Below are 21,069 nucleotides of genomic sequence, written 5' to 3' on the forward strand. Positions count from 1 at the left end.
CACACACACCCCCAACAACCACGCGCGCTCCACACCCGACTGCGTCACTGAGCTCCTGCGCGCGTGGATAAAAAAAAAAAAAGTTGGCGGGATGTGGTGAACAGGTCGGACGTGAGGAGGTGATGCTGGTTTCAAGTAGAGGTGAGTGAAGTGTGAACTCCAGCTCAGGATACTTTAACTTAGTTGTCACACACCTGTCGCTCATATCAAAGCTTCACCCCTGCTGTGTCTTTTATCACATGAATGTAATTGAAGTGCAATTGCCAGAAAACTCCAGTACCGTTAAGTCACTGGGCCAATTTTTCCACAACTTAATGAAAGCAGTTATACTTAGACAGCTATGCTATACTTATCTTGAGAGGCCCTGCTGGCATGGACGAGTGCACGAGTAAGAAACACCTCGTTATCATTCAGTAATTTACTGTTGCCGTGTTTTTCCCCCTAGTTTTGATGGTAAGTGGATGTGAGGACAGCAGCCTTACACAGAATGTAAGTTTCTGTAAATAAACTTTCCCAGAGTACAACTGGTCTTTAAAGCAGTGTTGTAATGGAGTGGTGCAGTCTGTTTTTTTTTTTTTTAGTTTGTTTTCAGGTTAAATGCCGCAAATAAGGCTGAATATATTTACACATTTTGTTTTATGGCAATAAATACCTAATTAAATGTCCCACAGTTTAATTATAAAGCACTTACATGTCTTTAAAACGACAGTTGCTAACAAGTTGTTGTTGTTCGACATTAAAAAGACTTTTAAACTTTAGATTCAATCTACAGAAAACGTGTATAGTAATTTCATGTGGAATGACGATTAGTGGTGGTGACATTACAGTTGTATAGTCTAGTTTATAACGTTAGCTTTTTTACTTCTAGCGATTTACTTTGAAAATCACGAAAGTGGCGTCCATCTGTGAAGATTATCTTGCTGAACAGTACGTGTAAGTATCCCTAACTTGTGTTTGTCGCAGAGATGGTTTCCACGTTTATCCAAAATCCAATTAAACAATCCCAAAGGCTTTTTGTCGAGGGAACACGGGCGATGCTAATTTCCAGGTTAGGCAACAAAAATGTGTAATCTTTACACTCTATTTTGTATTTTGTGCATTATTGGCGCCAACACAACATTGTAGGCTAATTACAGATGCCAGGATTCTGCAACACTTCTCCTGATTTAAAGTGCAACTTCAAACAAAACTCAGCGACGTCGCGCTCCGCCAAGTTACAAAGTCCAGAAACAGGCGCAGAGTGGCTGAGACAGACAGTATTCACCATTTACAAGTCCGTCAAAATTATTTTGGAGATGTTTTTTAAGGGTAAATAGTCGGTTAGTGGCTTTAAAGGGGCTGCAAGCAATTCCGGAGAAAAGATTGTTCGTTGCTGAGTCGCATTCTGAGGTTGTCAAAATAGCGATGCTTTGGGTTGATGGCCCGCAGACAAAAACATCATGCCCATATACGAAAATCATCATCAGACTTTTAGATTGTAATTTTACGTCTGTTATCGTCGAAGACAATTCAAGTTTGTTTGGAAAGGGCTAGCATTTCTTCGACAGCATTGTAATTCAAAGTGCTTCACATTAGATTAAAAAACTGCACTATTACAGGATGTTATCAAACAATAAGACAAAATAAAAGATATGTGAATAGGCGATATAAATAAAGCCAAATGTGAATCAGACTTAATAAACAGAAAAAAGGTGAATTAAAGTGCATTGCAAGATACAAGCAATATTATTCTTTGGCCAAAGATCTGAGAGTCAGACTAATATGATCAGCTTTCTTGGTCTTCATGAGGATTGTGCTGTTTTTATTTAAAACTGACTCTAATTTTCTTTTCCTGTGGTTATTTGGAAAACAATACTGTATAATATCTTGTTCTCACATCACCTGGCTGTGTGATGAAAAAATGTAATTTCACGCTTGAGCCACATAGTAATGACCAGTGGCAAGATGTAAACCGGCTCGGTATTTTAGAGTTATAATACCATTTGAGGTTGATCCTTGTGTTATTAAATCTTTGACAAAATATTCAAAATCATAACATAAAACTACACTGTCATCCACCACAGCTACATGGTCACCGCTAATGCAAACTTATACAACGTCACATTAAAAAGCATTTAACTGGTGAAACAGAAGTTGGCTCACGCTATAAAGGAAGTCACAGGAAATGCGATGTGTTTGTCAGTGATTTTAGCACCTTTTTAGCGCTATCAGTCATCAAAAACGTGTCTCCCACAGAAGACAATAGTCACTTTCAGCATGTGATGACAGCGGATCGGTTTAAAATGTTGCAAAGAGTAATGGAAAAAGTTTGAGCAGCCAGTCTGAGGAGAGAGTCGGATGCAGAGACGGACTCTCTGGAGAAATAAACATCCTCATATTCTGCTGAGATTCTGAGACGATTACTAAAGGAGGAGAGCTCAGAAATAACCTTTGAACTTTAGGGATTACAAAGTGGATTTGTCTTCACTCCTGTTTATCAACCTGACTGCAGCAGCGATACACGGAGGCGTCCTCCATTGTTGGGTGTTTATGTTCTGTGATGTTGACTGCCAACTGGAGCTGGAAGGAAATGTACCTTCCACGAATGTAACATTACAGAGTGAAGGGAGGAACGAGAAGGGAGAATCCTTGTGAGTGACATTAGTGATTGACTTGAATTCAAACACCTAGCTCGGTGCTGTTGCTCACTACTTTAAAGGAGACAGGAGTATTTACAATATTAATGAGCTAAGACATAGAATTTTTTTCCATATGGAATAAGAAAGCTGTTCTCAGAGGAAAATAAGGTCCCCAGAAAACAGTTTGAAGCTTGAAAGGTGGCAGGGTCCGCCACATTTAAACAAAGTGAAACATGTTATGATGTTGTCCTTTAAAGTCACTTGATTCAGTCATGAACATGAAGATAGTTTGTTTATTTAGTTTGTCAGTGAAGCTCTTTCTCTTCAGATTAAATCTAAACTACATACAGTCGCGCATCATTAAAAGGTTATTGTACAGTAATGTAATCTGACTGTTCGGGGATAAATAAACACAAAGGATCCCAAACAAACTTTCTCTGCTGGTGTTGAACACACTGTTAAACAACCAACCACCATCGCTGGCAAAAACCCTTACTGACGTGACTCGAGCACAGATGTTCACAGAAGAGGTAATGATTTATAGACGCATAAACAGCCATGATGCATTTAAATGTGATTAAAAGCCATATCATTAGCGGCATTAGTTTTACGTGAATGTGTTAAACACAAGGCATATGACACAAGCTGCCATTATAATGCTTCATAATAGCAATCCAACAAATCAGCTCCAGCCCAGCCTAAACTGCAACTGTAAGTTCTGCGCATTAAATAATAAGCATCATTTTGTGAAATATTTAAACTTTTCATGCATTCAGACTGTTCTATGAATTAAAATCATCTTCATTATTTGAGAGTCATTACGGCTAAATTACCTTGTCCTATAAAAACTCAGGTAATGTGTTGGTCTTTGTGTGAAGGCACAAATACTCTCTGGCACCATGACTCATTTAGATCTGTTACAATAAACTAGATGAAGTTATTAAAATACAACCACTGTCCTGTTTTCCACAATGAATATAAAATAGGAAGGTGGGTTTATTTTGGATGTAATTGGCTTTTTTTGTTACAGGAAGTTTTTTTTTCTGACAGTGTGATGAAGAGGAGATGTGGGACAACTTGAGGCAGGCAGGAGGAGAGACGAAGATCATTTTTAAAGATTTACTGGATTCTGTTCCTCACGGGTTTTGTACAGAGAATGTATAAAGCATTTGCATTGCAATCCTATATTATCTTTTAGAAAACATAGTAACATCTTGATTAATCTCTTTCATTACTCATCACAAAAGCAAAGTCTGTTTATTTTATCGCAAATGGCAAATAATTCAAAAGGCAGATTTCTGGGTAAACATGAAACGGACTTGACCGACGACTAAAACAAACAACAATCATGACCTCTCCACAGCTTTGTCTTTTGAAAGCGCGAGTAGTGTCAACTGGAGTTCACTGCTAATTGAGCAATTCCAAAGAATAATCACACTCACCCCCACCCTAGTCATCCTCTTACAGTAATATCTAGCCTCTTTTAGTATATTAAGGTCAATAAGCGAGCACAGAAACAGGACGAATAGAGATTATTTTCCGCAGCTTTTTTATAGTGCGTTGTTTCTTAAGGCTAACATCACTAATGCATCAGCCACTAAACTTTGTTTCCTGTCTCCTGGAAGCTCTGGAGAAGCCCTGAAATGTTGTGACCTTTTTAGACTTTTCCTTTATTATGAAGTTGACTGGCATTTGCATATCTAATTGGTTTATCTGAGGGGAAACCCCAAAGGTGTTGAGGGAAGGTTAATGTCTGTGATTCACCCACAGTCACACCTGGAAGCCACCACACAGATTACAGTCTCGATTGTGCTCTAATAGAGTGGTGCTGCGTTGACGTGTTTTTGTAGGTTAACCCGGAAGTTAGCATCGCCCTGGTTCCCTCGACAAAAGCCTCTGGGATTTTTGAAATTGGATTTTGGAATATCACCTCTGTTTGCTCTGTGGCAAAACACAAGGTCGTGATAGTTACACGAAATGTTCAGCAAGATAATCTTCACAGATGCACGCTCCTTTTGTCATTTTCGAACCATTAATTAAACCGCTAGAAGTATAAAGCTAATGTTAGGCTATAAACAGACTACATTGCCGTCATTGTATGACTTAAAGACACCACCACAAAGTGTCTTTCCACACAATTACTATGCACATTTACTGTAAATTGATCGATCTATGAGTTGTAAAGTTAGAGTCAGGATAGTTTGTATTAAAGACAGAATGGTCAGAAGATGAGTCTCAGTTTTATGTCATAAAACAGAGTGTGTAAATATCTTATTTCAGGCAATAAACTGAAAACCAATTCAAACAACCAATAGACTTCGAGACGAGTGAACCCTGATGTGCAAAAATGCTGCACAATTTCCAGCTTTTAGGACTACATATTGCACCACCTATAGTAACACACCACCAAGGACTCAGAAGTCAAATTTGCACTCTAGTCGATAGTAATACAGTTGCCATTAATTAGTTATGAAGCTACAGATCGCAGCTGGCAAGCTGAGCTTAGTATCAAGAAAGGAAACAGAGGGTGGCTCAGTCTGAAGATAACAAGATGTACCGGCACCTCTCAGGTTATTCATTGTTGTATCTCTTTAGCTGTTTATGTACAAAGTCATAGGAGTAAAAATAACATTTCATCATTTAACAGGGTGGTTGTATCATTCAGCATAATCAGGTCAGCTGGTTCACCCACATTATAATTAATCCCACCGTTTATTTTTGTTAGAACCGTCCGACTCCACCTGTGATTGTTTTTATTCGTTGGTTGCATTTTTTCTATGCTTGACTCATACTTAACTTAAATTGTAGTGTGGGTGTGTATGTCTCTCTTGCGGTTCTGGTAGTCTACTTGCTATAGTTGCTTTAAGCACTTGGCCAGGAGTCACATAAAGAGTTTGTCTGCATGTTCTGACTGATGTTCATCATTTGAAACAAGAGGAAACTGAGCAGGGAAAGTGACCTATTAACAAGTTACATCCTCCTCCAAACACCATTAGTTAACCTTATGATATATGACAAGCTTCTGAGTTTATTATATTTCCAAATGGTAGAAATCATAAAAACTCATCATTTGAAACAGCTGCCTTCAGTGAAACATCTTGTTCATGGAAAGAAAGTTGCTGCCTTGGCCAAAGACTGAAGTGCTTCTGTGTTTATTGAATGATCTCACTGAATATATGACTTAATGAGTTTAAAAATGCTGGTGATATAAATATGCAAATATTCTCATTTCAGGATATTCTGTGTTAATAGGGTCCCATTTAGATCAGGCTGCAAACTAAACCAGGTGCTGGTGGTTTAATATCATGTCTTAATAATAAAGGAATATTAACTTCAGTCATTTGTATATTGATATATATTGAACCTGACTATGAAGGAGATCCTCCTCATAAATCTGGTTATTTAACTTTACAATCTGCTTTAATCGTCTAACTCATAACATGCAATTTATGCAGACTGCATCACGTAACACAAATCCACTATGACTTGTGTTGTCCCGCTATTTAGACATATAATGTTTCCCTGTCATTATATTCTCGTCATTACTCTGAGTATCACATTCTATCCCAGCACATTCACAATTTCCTGTTCAGGCGTAGCCATGCTAAATGAATGTGAGCATGCAATAAGCAATCCTGTTACCCTCACTATGATAAATGTGACATGGACAGAAAGATCCTTTCATCCCATCCTTGTTCTCCATGTTTGCAGTTCAATCAAGTTAAACACGCTTCCGCAGAAATCCTCCATAACGTCATTTTTGGAATTACATTTAACAGTTTAAATAGGCAAATAGATATAACATTTATCTCAAAATGCATTCAGGATTTGGAAAATAGTAAACCTGAGTTATGCACAACTAATGCAGAGCTCATGATTATTAATACATAAATTAACGGAATATGTACCACCAGATTCTGTTGCTGGATGCATCAGCGATACTCAACATGGCATTAACTAACAGTCACTTCACACAATGTGTATCTCACTAAAATTAGCTGGAATCCAGAACATTTCACATCCATGGAATAGGCTCCATCTACATCCTGCATTAATGCAAAACTTCAACATTTGAAGAAAATGCGCGTTTTCTCTTTCTTGCTGCGAGTTTGACATGAAGCTGTTGGACACATGATTTCCCCTGAAGAAGCAAAATCTTATTTTTTTCCTTTTTAGGATTAAAAAAAATAAGATATTCAAGGGCAAAATAGGATCATTACCATAGTCTGTTAGATCAGCTTCTTGTTAAATTTGCGTGGAGCTATGTTGGCTCGGGCTGGGTATTATTGAATTTCGATGTTACAGTCCCTAAAATCTGTTCAAAACAAAACATTAGATGATTGACTACATCACCTTGTGAGCCATAACATGATGTTATTTCCTGCATGCGTCGAGACAGCAAATCACCACCACTGTTGGGTCTTGGCACAAAAAGGCATGCTGCATGCTAATTGGTTCACTGACGCTGATGAGATTAACTCCTTAGGTTTTGGAAATGAAAACTCAGTGGCATCAAGGCAATTAGGTAGGTGCCATAAAAGTATCGAGGTTCGATATTCAGCCCTAATGCTGGCAAAGATAAACCCGACCGTTTCAGCTAAGCAGGGGTCTGAGGAAGGTGCCATGCAGAGCCAGTGCACAGTCTGAACTGGGAGCTGTAAACTGAATTGCCCGTATGGGATAAATAAAGTTTTCTGAACTGAACTGAACTGAACTGAGAACTTCGGCTGCCAACTGCTGTTATACTTTCTACCAGCTGACTGACCAACCAGAGCAACGTGGTCACAGCTAAAACATGTATTGAAGTAATGAAGCTGGTAAAAGAAGATTTCCCGCATTTTGTTGTATAATTAACCAGCATTTCCTCCAAATCACCACCTGCATCCATGAGCAGCGCCACAATACTGTCTCAGTTATTCATTGCCAGATCTGATTTTATTCTGAGCTAAATTACTGACATCTTTTCTTTTGCACTTCTCCAGCAACATTTTGAATTTGCTCTTGTCATCACGTTCATTCATTATAATCCTGCCTCTTTCTTTCCTCTCTCTTACACATGCTCTGTCTCTCTAAACCCTGACCAACCCTAACCCCACGCAAACAAACCAGAGAGCGCCTTCGCAAGAGCACCTACGCACACACGCGCGCACGCACACTGTAAATTACATGATTACTTTAAAACAAAATCGCACACATGACCCTCCTAACAAGCAGAGAGCTTTACACGGAGTGCTGCTCATGTAATAGCGGCTCTCATGCTTACTTCAGTTTGGAAGGCCGGCGTGTACTTCTCTGTGCGTAATTTGGCCGTGACGAGCGAAGACCTCACCTTGGGATGGGGTTACCAAAGTGAGGACACAGTTTTCATATAACTGCCCGCCGCTGTGCTGCTCCTACAGAATGTTTGCACTGATGCGTTCAGGTGTCACGATTATGTGCTCTCTTCAAAACCACTACAGCGGCAGAAGGACACCTGAGTCCATGCATGTTCATTCCGGTTTGAAGTCAGAAAAGGCTCCAAGCTGTAAGAGATATGACCTCAACAAGTAAAGTCATTCAAAGAAGTTAAAGTCAGGCCGTACATGTGCAAATTTATTCAGATTTTATGTTTTGACAATACAACAAATATGGATCTAAAACAACACAGATGTTTGCCTCCTTCAAACACATTAAAGGGCTGCGCTAAATGCCATCCAGATAGCAACTCCAGCGCTTCTGATACCGGCAGATATCGTAAAATGCTATTAGCCTTTAATCAGCAGCGTGAATGTCAAATGTAGATTACACAGATGTAATCACCTTCCCCTGACACTGTGTGAAAAGCCCTTTTGTTTGTAAGTCACATCTGCGTGTCACCGGGGCTCCCTCGACGCTGCAGTGGCCTCCTTACACAACAAGTTCATTTAGAGGGAGGACCTCTCACCTGTAGAGCTTATGTTCCTAATCCGAACTGACTGAAAGTGAACGCATCTTAATGTGTCAAAAGCAGAAAATGTGTTGTTCTCGTTTGTCCAACGTGTAGCATGCTTGAGTTTATTGTTTTTGTGCCAGCGTCGGTGCGTTGTAGGAAACTCAGCACCGTCCACAGACCTTTGACATTAACAAAATATAGAGAGATTAAGTGCAAGAAGAGCAGAAACAGTGAATCATGACTACAGGAGAGCAAAACAGAAATGTTAATGGTAGTCTGTGCCTGTTTGAATTTAAATGTGTATTACGCATGTTGGGCTGAAAACTATATATATTTTTACAGACTTAACAGCACAAATACAAGATATTAAAAGAATTGTTGACTGGTGAAGGTGCCCTCATGAGGTGTAGGCCTGTGATCATTTAACATTCCTATGAAGTCTAAATCAATTGAGGTGTTTTTCACATATGTCCTGCTCCATATCTCGCCTATACGCCAGTTTCAGGCCAAAGAGGGGCAAAAAAAAAAAGTTGGTTTGTAGGTATTTTTAAAGGTAGTTTAGAGTTTGTAACTTCCTGGAAAACCATTAGAAATTTTGATTGTTGATGACTCATCCTGCAATCGGGGGCATTACATTGATTGTTCGTCCAATTCGCAAAAAAACACAGCTTTATAACTTGGAACAAAAACTGAACGTAAACTGGGTAATGTTTCAGGGAGGAACTTTTAACTGGTTTTCTGCTCTCTGCCTGGAGCACCTGTAGTCTCACCTGTACTGACCGGACGTCAACTTAACGTCAACTCCTTCACTATTTCCCTATAAAAGATGAAATATGACATTGTTGTGTGTTTGTTTCCATATTGAAGTGATAACTCTGCATATGTTCCCACTACCGGAAGAAAGATAGTAATGTCCGGGGAATTTCAAGTACATAAACATGACAGCAGCACTATAAAAGACGCCACAGAGACCTGAAATATGATTACACACCACACGCTGATGCTGTTTTCTTTCCTTTACTAATACCTATAACTTACATGTTGGATGTAAAGAAGATTTTACGTGTAGCTGCTGTAACCCCTGACGCATCAAACATGGTTTATGTTAGATAACGACTGATGCAGATGTTGATACATACACATACACAACACGTTTCAGACACATCTTGAAACATCTACGTCGTAGTGTTGTGTTCGGAGGGGCTACGTCACAGGCAGCAATAAATGATGAATTTAACTGCTGATGACAGCAGATGCCACATTCACCAGCTGGGAAATCCAGCGTTGTCCCCGCACAATATCTTCAGCACAGACGGAGCACCTCGAGGCGTCGTCGGCAGATCACTTGTTAATCTGTGACTTTCTTTTCCATCACGTCACACTCGCAGTGTTGACATTTGTCTGAACGGCCTCTATGGGGGTTTGATGCAGATGGTGTATCACTTTTATTGGTAGAAGAAAAACATGATTCTATTACAACACTGAGGAAAAAACACTGGCAAACAGATGTAAAAAAAAAACACAAGACATGAGCAAAGAAGCAGGGTATTTACAGAAATTGTAGCTATAAAGTGGATTAACAATGCCACCTGGTGTCCTGAGGAGAACATGTATGTGTGGCATTTGCAGGTTTACTCTCAAGCACGTCAGAGGATTAAAATGTAAAACCTGTCAGAGGACATTAACATGATAAAGAACTCTGCTGCAATAATGACTAATTGTGCATTTGTATCAATATGTAATCCTTCCAAAAGTCCATTTTCCTTTATTTGTTAATTAGTCAAGTAGAGAAAAGCTCACTTGCTGCATCCTAATAATGATTTTTCAAAGAAAATGTTCTCGTTTATCTTAAACCTTATTCAATAATAAGTATTCAGCTTAAAAAAAAACATCAAGGGCACTGTTTGAACACATTTAAATTACATTTTTAAGGCAAATATTGTACTTTTTACTAACTATATCAGTTTGATAACTTTAGTTACTAGTTTCTTTCCAGATTACATGCTGCAGCAAATCCAAAGTAGCAAACTTTTGATTAATTTATTTTATTTGCAATCATTTAAAAAGAACTCAATGATTCTGATGATTTGTAAAAAATAAAGTAATATCAATTCATAAAAAAGATTAAAAAGTCAAAACATTCATTTAAATATGTATAATTTACTGCTTCATGCATTTGATACTTGACACATTTAATATCAGACACTTAAAAGACTCAGGTGTTATTAAAATGGGTGACTTTCACTTTCACAAATGCAATAATTTAGGATGATATCTTGACTTTTCCTCAAGTATGACATTTGGGTACTTTTCACAACAGTGTATTTACACTGGGTTAACACAATTGATTGTGATCTTTTTGAATAATTACAGTGTAAAGAATGTTTTTCTATACTAGAATACCTACTTGGCCACAGGCTGCATATCTGGTCACCTGATTGAAGATACATTAATTTAGGTAGAACAACCTTTGCTTTATTATTGAGTCCTACAGATACAAGGCACAAGGTAAATACACGTTTTATTTACTTATTTTTACTCCGTGTACATATCTATACAGTTTAGTGTGTCTGTTTGTATAAATCTCAGAGAGAGACCAGCCTGGTGTTGGTGGTGTTGCCTCTGTGGGAGGATCAGGGTGGATGTGGATGTTGACACCGTCGCTGTCACATGACTGCTGCGTCTGAGAACCAGGAAGTGGGAGGGCGGTGCTTTGCAGAGGGCTGGTGGGCTGATAAAACAAGGTAGTAGCTTTTTATGATACTTACTCTGTTAAAATACAAATAGAGTGCAGTTTTGATGACACATTCTCAGTGGTTTCGCAGATTATTTCGGTTGTGTACCCACAGAGTGGCCTCACTCTGGTGCAGCTAGCCTAACGGATGCTAGCAGCTAACAGTCGCTAGCTCTCTCTCAAGCTAGCAGCAACGTCATTAGCCAGCGAGCTAGCACACAGGGAGAGGACACCAGTTCATTTATTTTAGGAAGGGCCTGTGGGTGCTTCATTGCTGTTAGCCCAGTGTTACAATGCCCAACTCTGGTCGCTGACTTTCCAAACGTGTTTTAACACCTTCTTGTGTCGTCTTCTGGTCACTGTTGACAGCCTCTGACATCCTGTTATGTTAGCTAGAAGTGCCGAAAGACTGCAAAGAAGTATTCACATTAGATTTAGACAACCAACATGACAGGAACAAAGACAAAAATACAAGATCACCGGTTGTCATTTATATACATGCAGGGTTCGTACGGGTGCTTGAATTCCTTGAAAGTGCTTGAATTTCAATGTTGTGTTTTCAAGGTCTGAAAAGTGCTTGGATTTTAGCTTAAGTGCTTGAAAGTGCTTGACATTATATCTCTGTGTCTTGGCAACATTGGGATCAGACTGGATAGTTTTCTTATTACAAGGAGAAATAAAATCAGTGTGTGTGTGTGTATCATCACACATGCAGCCTGGTAGCAATAGAGAAGGATGGCTGAGGAGAAGGTGAATTTGATGCAATTTGGACTGATGACACGTTTGATATTAATAAACTTTGATAAATAAGCGAAAAGCTTATAAAAGTGTTTGTCAAAAAAGAAAATTACAGGGTGCTCTCAGGCCTCTCTTTGTCCCGGTGCAAGTGTACCTGAAGAACGCTAAGTGGTTTCCATTTTTTTGGATAAAAAACTTTGTGTTCTCCTTTAATTTTAAAGTTTTTGCTATCATGAAACATCACTTTAGATGTTTACAGCATAACACAATGTACATTATTGTGATGAAAAGTGAAAAAATAATCATGAGTATATATATTCCTGTAGATATGTATTTTATCCCAGCGATAAGGTGCTGGAAAATTTTGTAAATGACCCTTAAAAGTGCTTGTAAAGTGCTTGAATTTGACCTTGAAAAATGTGTACAAACCCTGTACATGTGATTAAGTCAAATGTGGGTCGGTAAGTTAGCACTAAAATGACTGTAATATTATATATATACATATATATGGTCTTTAATCGCTTTGATTACTTGATATTGGGGAATAAATGCTGTTTGGGTGAAGTGGCGTGCGAATCAGACTTTGTGACTTGTGTATATACATGTTCAATAGATGTGTGTCCCTCATGGTAACAACATAAAGTACCTGCTATCCTCTGTATGACAGCATCCACCATGACAGCCATCAAGCATGCACTCCAGAGGGACATCTTCACACCCAACGACGAGCGTCTCCTCGGCATTGTTAATGTGTGCAAGGCAGGAAAGAAAAAGAAGAACTGCTTCCTGTGTGCGACAGGTAAATGCATCACACAGAAACAGCTTGAGATAAGTGTTAACAGTAATATAAAGTCATTGCTACAGACATGATGTGCTTTTTTCCTTACAGTTACCACAGAGAGGCCTGTTCAGGTTAAAGTGGTGAAGGTGAAGAAATCTGACAAAGGGGATTTTTACAAACGACAGCAGACGTGGGAGCTGCGTGATCTCACCGAAGTAGATGCCAAAGATGCGAGCAAGGTCAGGCGACTAGAAAGATCTTTCATTCTTTCTCCTACAACCTTGTTTAATCGCTCCTAATGCCCTTTCTCTTCCTCATTCTGTGCTCACGTACTCTCAACGCTCTTACGGTTTCCAGGAAAATCCTGAGTTCGACCTTCACTTTGAGAAGGTGTACCGGTGGTTGGCCAGCAGCACGGCTGAAAAAAACTCCTTCATCTCTTGCATCTGGAAGCTGAACCAGCGATACCTGAGGAAGAAGGTGGAGTTTGTGAATGTCAGTTCTCAGCTGCTGGAAGGTGTGGAAACGCTCTTATTCTTACCGTAGAGCACCCCTGTGAGCGCATGCCTCTTCTCATGATTTGATTATATTTGTTTAGAGGCCTGTCTCCTGTGCATTGGTATTATGATTTAGCCCAGAAGTGCGATTCTCTGCTGGATTTTTGTTTGTTTTAATTATTAATAGCATGTCTAAAAAACCAAAAAAAACAAAACGTATTCAGCCTGCTCTTTGTATCTTGCTTTGTGGTATGGCTTCCTGTGTTAAATTCTTCTTTATTCTCACTTTTCTCTCTTAAACTTTCTCTGGCCAGAACTTCCTAAAGCGGAAGGTTGGTAGGACTTAACTCTCCCCTCCTCACTCCTCTCCATTGTTGTCTCATGACCTCAATCTGCCATTCTCATTAGAGACTCTCACCTCCTTTTGAGCTCCTTCTGTTTGAATTATGTGACACTAAATGCGGATCGGCATGACTCCTGTTTTTATTTTTCATCATAACACACATTTAGCTCATGTTTTTACCTCACGTTTAGTATTTTTTATGTATCCATTCCACCTTAATTCATAGGATTATTTACTGACCAGCGTTCATTGATGTACTCTGCATCTTAATTAGACTGGAAGTTTTTGCCACTGTTGTTTCAGAGCTAAGTCCGGTTGTTGTACTTAAATATATCAGAAGTTTCATCAGCCAGAAGAAGAAGAAGTACATTTAGTCTATACTAGCTATGTAACAGTGTAGAGAATGAGTAACTGAAGGTAAATACAAGTACAAATCTACAGTTTATATTACATGTGTTGTGTTCCAAGCTACTAGAATGTGTCTTCAACAATCTGTGCTCATGTCCTCAACACACATTTTCCGTCTCTTTTTCTGTCGGATCAGAGTCGGTGCCGAGTGGTGAGAGTCAGAGCGTTGCCGGCGGCGATGAGGACGCTCTGGACGACTACCAGGAGCTGAGCACCCGTGAAGAGCAGGACATCGAGAGCATGATGGAGATGTGCGAGTACGCCATCTCCAACGCCGAGGCTTTCGCCGAGCAGCTCTCCAGGGAGCTGCAGGTTCTGGATGGGGTGAGTGGAGCGGAATTAAAACTAGAATGAAAAGTATTAAAAACAAGTGCTGTACTGACAAAAAAATTTATAATAACACCTCTGAATTTTTCCCCGCGTTAAGGCCAACATCCAGTCCATCATGGCGTCGGAGAAGCAGGTCAACATCCTGATGCAGCTGCTGGACGAGGCGCTGGGCGAAGTGGACACCATTGAGGGAAAGCTGAGCAGCTACGAGGAGATGCTGCAGAGCGTTAAGGAGCAGATGGACCAGATCTCACAGAGCAACCGCCTCATCCAGATCAGCAACACCAACAATGGCAAACTGCTGGATGAGATCCAGTTTTTAGTGGTGAGGAATTTTAATTAGTCTGTGATGATTAGATGAAAGCTTTCGATTACGATGGCGGTGAAACCTCAGGATTTGAGACACCATAAAAACATAGATGTTAAAAATCCTAGCCTTCTGTTTGCCAGATGTTAAGTCTTAAAACTATACTAATTTACCTGTTAGGTTGTTGGTATTTGTTTGATGATGTTTTGATGTGTCTTTCCAAATATAGAACTACATGGACCTGTCAAAGGGACACATCAGAGCCCTGCAGGAGGGAGACCTGACCTCCCCTAAAGGTATCGAGGCGTGCATCAATGCCTCTGAAGCTCTCCTGCAGTGCATGAACGTGGCTCTCCGACCAGGTTAGTTTTCACGTGTTCTTCAAATGATGCAAATTTGGGAAAACTCAGGAAACAAATTTTAGGGAAATACTTTCTCTTTGGCGTGGTTATAACTGCCGTCATTTTCCTTCCGTAGGCCACGAGAAGCTGATGGCTGTGACGCAGCAGCAGCTCCTGTTTGCTGAACTGAGAGACACCTTCGCTCGCCGCCTTACCAATCACCTCAACAATGTGTTTGTTCATCAGGTAACAGGCCCACTATTATTGGCACTATTATTTACTTACTTTATATGTAGCTTTTTCGATGTTAAGTTACATAGAAGCGGCTGTATTTTACTGATTTCCTGTCAGATGACCAAATGAGTCTCCAAACTATTGCATTAAATATCCACACAAACATCTGTAAACAGTGGTGAATGTAACTAAGTCGATTTCTTCCTCAACATGTGCTAGAGTCAGATTTTACATTTAAATAACATATGATGATCTCCTAAAATACAATATAGTGTTAAAATTAGGTCAGTGGTTCCCTGACGTTAAGCTTGTGACACCTTGCAAAAACAGCTGCGGCTTCTTGGAGCCCTTATTCACATATCAGACGTCTCTGACCGGGTTCTCTCTAAACTTCTCATATCCATAACTGTTCGAGGCCCAAAGTAAAAAGGTCAAATCATCTACTGTTTCACAAAATAAGCAAAGATTACAGAAAAGTCCAAACAATTAAAACGCATCTGTGTATCAGGGCTTTGTTTTGTTCTCCCTTACTCTCTCAGCCCTACAGCTGTATTTATCTGGTGGCCCTTTGTTGGGAGCCCCGCCCACTATGTTGGAAACCTTCGGTCTAAACTACAAACTGCAAATGTAATAGTTTAAACTAGTTCCAACATGAACAACTACAACATTAAAATGCTGCTGACACATCCAATATAATAATATGTCAGTTACAGGGGACATTTTACTGCAGAGTGAGTACTTTAACTGTTAATACTTGAGGTACATTTTGCTAGTAACACTTGTGTGTGGTCGTTCTCACTCCTGGCCATTGTGAGTCTGCTGCACCAGGCAGGGCTGCACTCTCTCCTCTTCTCGTCCAGGCACTCTGTCGCTCCTCCCCCTACTCCCTCACGGACTTCCCGTTTACTTCCTGTTTACTTCCTGTGACTCTCTTCCTGGGCTTCCTTGTGTCGTTTCCCTCCTATTCTTGACGCTCTGTGTTGTTCACTTTGAATCATCCCACTCTGCTCTCTGTCTCTGTGTCAGTTCAACCACTTCAGTCACTTCAAAATGACCATCCCTCAGTTCTATAGGTCCTCCTGTCTGTCACTTCCAGTGAGTACCCTCACAGCAACCCCCACTTTCCCCCTCTTTGCTAATGTATGACCCCTCACTCCAACTCACATGTCATTACATCAGAGAGCTCAGGCCTAACACAGCCTGTAATTTATTAATGAATTGCATGGGATATGTTTCTGACTCCTAAACATCTCTCATTCGATCTCAAAGCTGAAGAGACACCCCTCATCATTCTCCTCCTTCACCAAATGTCTGCACTCGGCTAAGGGCTTGGTTGCTAACTCGGCTTTGTTGCAAAAAGGTCTCATGTCATAAAATCCTGTGCCTGTCTGCTCTGCGTGCATGTCTTGTATCAACAAGCAGTGGATACTGAACAAGATAACAATGAGCGGAAGTGAGAGGAAGATCAGTGTGGCAGTAAGATGCACTTTTCACTAAGCTTGTCAGTGAATTAAGCTGAAGAAGTGCTGGAATTGTGGAATGAGTAATGTGCTGTTTACTTTGAAAACATCTGGTTTCCTGGTAATCTAAGGTAAAGTATCCTATTCACAGATGTTTGTGTCAGGAAACAAAGATGGATATTGTGTGTTTAAGTGTATTCAGAAACATGGAATGGGACTACTTGATGTGTCTATCCTAACTCTTTAATCGAATGTATTATGACCCGTCCTGCCTCACTCTGTCATGCAGGGTCACGACCAGAGCTCCACCCTGTCGCAGCACACAGCTGAGCTGACTCTGCCCAAACACAGCCCGCTCCACAGGGACCTGCTGCGCTACGCCAAGCTCATGGAGTGGCTGAAGAACACCCACAGGGAGAAGTACGAGGGCCTGTCCAGGGTCAGTAACTTCATAGTAATTTAACTCTTAGCAAGAGAGCAAACTGGCGTAGTTAAAACATGTTTTTTAATACTGACGACCAAAGATTTGTGGTGTTTTGAGACTAAGCAAATCTCATCTCCTTTCTCTTAGACCTATGTCGACTATATGAGCAGATTATATGAGCGAGAAATCAAAGACTTCTTTGAGGTGGCCAAGATAAAGATGGCGGGTACAACCAAAGAGGCCAAGGGCAAGTTTGGTAAGAGCCGTGACTCGCGGGCCTGTTGGAGCGTCGACGTGAAGCGTGTTTGTCTTCTGCAGTTATTATGTGTGATTAGAGTATTTTCCTCCCTTCTTTTGTAACATGTAGCTCACTCAAAAGCAATGAGAATGTGTCTGAATAAATTTGTCTAGTATTCATAATCTACCATCCTACAGAACTTGATGGAATATTAATGTATAAATGAGGAAACAAGGACTTGTTTTCTGCATCACTTCTGTTGCTAAAACCAGATTTTCCCAACTAATGTGTTCTTGATCGTGCAGAAGTCCCGCCTCTTGTCTTACATTTTGATGGCGTCTCTTTTTTCCCCCCACTGTGCAAGGACCTCACATGTTCAACTCTTTTACTCTTTTGAATATTTAAAAGCTGAGAGGGACTCCTGGTTGAGCTTTTGGTTTTGGCAGAATTATAGAACTCTGCTTTCTGCACTCTGTATTAGCTTGTCCTGCTGAAAACAAACAACAAAAGAATTTGTTTTCCAAAGGTTTGTCCGAGCTACCAGCATACCTAAAACCGCTGCAGTGCACGTCAGCATATGTGTTACTTCGTACATCTAACATCTAGCTTCAACCCCTCCCATGCTGCATGTTGTAAGCCTAACCTGTCTCTGTCTTTGATGCCTGCCTTTTTTAACTGGCTGCAGCCACGCTTCCGCGGAAAGAGAGTGCACTGAAACAGGACACCGAAAGTAAGTATGACATTTGGATAGAGCTATTCCACTATCAATTACCCACCCTGCTTCTTACCACTGTGCCTTACATAGCTGCACTAAAAAGGAACCTTTTACTCAAAAGCCCTTCGCTACCCCGAACACATAACCACTTTAAGCTCTGCCAACCATTACCTCGCCATGTACCTCGTTGGTTAATGCTTAATGTTCACAATACAGCTGCATCATGACGTTCTGATTCTATGAGAAATGCCTAAAAAAAAAGCTAACCATTGATAGCCGTGTCATTTTTGATGATTTGATTCTCACTAAACACATGAGATTAAACCTGGCTGTTTATGTTGTGCTGTGTTAGGCCTTCACGGCAGCTCTGGGAAGCTGACGGGCTCGACCTCGAGCCTGAACAAGCTGACCGTGCAGGGCTCCAACAGCCGGCGTTCCCAGTCTTCCTCACTGCTGGACATGGGCAACATGTCCGCCTCCGACCTGGACGTGGCCGACAGGACCAAGTTTGACAAGGTGACACTCCAGGAGATACATTAATAGAATCAAACCATTAAATGTGAAATGGAAATAAAGCTATTCATGTACATTTTAGGGCTGACCCAAATGAGTCAAAGCTTCTACTTCCACTCTTACCGTGGTTATCAATGTCGAATCAGTATTTGGAAGGAGTTGTGTCTGCTGCATTGGAAAAAGGGGCAAAAAACTGATGGAGAGTGAAAAGTGAGAGTGCTGAAACACTGTACAAAAAGTGCACAGATTCTCAGCTTTGTGCTTCGTCATCACACAAACACAGAATCCAACTTGTCCATGTTCTTGTGTGCCATCGCTCCAATGTGCTGCATGTAAGAATATTGATATTTGGCGCCAGCGTATTGATCTCTATCTCTTTCTGCAGATATTTGAGCAGGTCCTCAGTGAGCTGGAGCCTCTGTGTCTCGCAGAGCAAGACTTCATCAGCAAGTTCTTTAAGCTGCAGCAGCACCCAGCAGTTATACCACCTCTGGCTCAGGTAAGTCTGTGATCAGCTATTTGAAACAGCTGTGATATAAAAAAAAGAATAAGGTTAGCTCACTTTACATCAGTGGTGGCATCTGAAACTGGAACATTTGTCTAGCATCATTCATATACATGTCAGCAGATGTTTGTTTGGATTTGTCATGTTTTATGTCTCTTCTCTCGTCAGCCCGAAACAGAGGAATTAGATGGAGGCACTCCGTCGAGAATACCTCCCCAGGCTGAACACAGACACTCCATGTCATCCGAGTGAGTTGCTGCAAATCTAACCCATCTCCACTGCCAGAAAGATTATACATATTTCCTATGAAACGCTCTCTCCTCCTTGTGACATTTGTCGCTGCCTTTTTTTCCCCCTCAACTCTCTGTCTCGTTCGCTTCATCTTGTGACTCAAGGAAAGACATGGTGCGGCTTATGATGAATAAAATCTTCCAGAGCATCGAGACGGAGCTCAACAGTCTCATCGCTCTGGGCGACAAGATCGACAGCTTCAACTCTCTCTACATGCTGGTGAAGATGAGTCACCATGTGTGGACAGCTGAGAACGTTGACCCGGCCTCGTACCTCAGCACGACTTTGGGGAATGTGCTGGTCACCGTCAAGAGGAACTTTGACAAATGCATTGTGAGTGGAGTCGAAGTGACGAGGAGAATTCCTGCTTGTTTCTCACTCTTTTTGTGATGACATTCCTAGGTTTTTACGTATTTTTTGACCTGTCTTGTTCTCACAGTCCGGTCAGATCCGACAGATGGAAGAAGTGAAGATTTCTAAGAAAAGCAAAGTTGGTATCCTGCCTTTTGTAACAAATTTCGAGGAGTTTGCTGAGCTGGCTGAAACGATCTTCCGTAACGCAGAGCGGCGAGGGGACCTGGATAAAGCTTATGTCAAACTCATCAGGGCCGTCTTCATGAACGGTGAGACCAGTGGCCAAACAAAAAGCACTTCAAATCGACTGGAGATGGTGTGGTATTTGTTTGATGATTGGAAGCAGAATTCTGAAAATTGTTTTATTGATTTCAGTTGAAAAGGTAGCCAATGAAAGCCAGAAGACGCCACGAGACGTTGTGATGATGGAAAACTTCCACCACATCTTCTCCACGTTGTCTCGTCTAAAGATCTCCTGCCTGGATGCAGAGAGGAGAGAGGCCAAACACAAATACACAGAACATCTGCAGTCCTATGTAATCAACTCTCTGGGCCAGCCGCTAGAAAAACTCAACGTAAGTCAGAGAATTTGTTGTCATGTTCCTGGACATGAGCAGTGATTTGCGAGATGTGCAGGATCTGCATCATAGGTAAACTGTTCTATCTCTCCTGCAGCATTTCTTTGAAGGAGTTGAGGCCCGCGTAGCTCAGGGTGTCCGTGAGGAGGAGGTGAGCTACCAGCTGGCCTTCAACAAACAAGAGCTACGCAAAGTTATCAAAGAGTATCCGGGCAAAGAGGTGAAAAAGGGGCTGGACAACCTTTACAAGAAGGTCGACAAACATCTGTGTGAAGAAGAAAGTCTGCTCCAGGTGAGAGAGCGTCATCGCTCAATAAGTCATGGCACCACGTTCCTCGTCTCATCTCTTAACCGCTGCACGTCCTGTTTTGCTCCACCAGGTGGTGTGGCACTCCATGCAAGACGAGTTCATCCGTCAGTACAAGCACTTTGAGGATTTGATCGGCAGATGCTACCCCGGATCAGGGAATCACCATGGAGTTTACCATCCAGGACATGTTGGAGTACTTCTCCAGCATCGCTCAGTCTCATTAGTCTAGCTGCTATGCACAATTTCAATAGGAATTCACTACTGCCTCACACTGACTGATGATACACTAGCTTCTCACAAACTATTCTGCTTTGAACATTTCCTCTGTGTGTGTGTGTGTGTGTGTGTGTGTCTGTATTTTAATGAAAGGGATTTGTACATTAGACTGCATTGCGTATGTTTGCCCGATCCTCTGAGATTCAACAACCCTGCTCTAAAT

The 21,069-nt window shown here is 41.0% G+C and overlaps 1 protein-coding gene across 1 annotated transcript; it reads left to right on the top strand.

The window, feature by feature from the left end:
* Positions 1-11,125: 11,125 nt before the first annotated feature.
* exoc1 (exocyst complex component 1) lies at positions 11,126-20,854 on the top strand. Its single transcript, XM_030434220.1, is given in 20 exon segments — positions 11,126-11,273; positions 12,669-12,800; positions 12,891-13,021; positions 13,140-13,299; positions 14,167-14,354; positions 14,458-14,685; positions 14,897-15,029; positions 15,145-15,254; positions 16,992-17,141; positions 17,274-17,382; positions 18,050-18,094; positions 18,432-18,595; positions 18,978-19,091; positions 19,266-19,345; positions 19,493-19,721; positions 19,828-20,011; positions 20,118-20,317; positions 20,418-20,612; positions 20,701-20,784; positions 20,786-20,854. Coding segments are annotated over 19 exon segments (2,697 nt in total). The 5' UTR covers positions 11,126-11,273; positions 12,669-12,676.
* The last annotated feature ends 215 nt before the right edge of the window (positions 20,855-21,069 follow it).

This window comes from Sparus aurata, chromosome 11 (assembly GCF_900880675.1).
Source record: "Sparus aurata chromosome 11, fSpaAur1.1, whole genome shotgun sequence".
Taxonomy (NCBI): domain Eukaryota; kingdom Metazoa; phylum Chordata; class Actinopteri; order Spariformes; family Sparidae; genus Sparus; species Sparus aurata.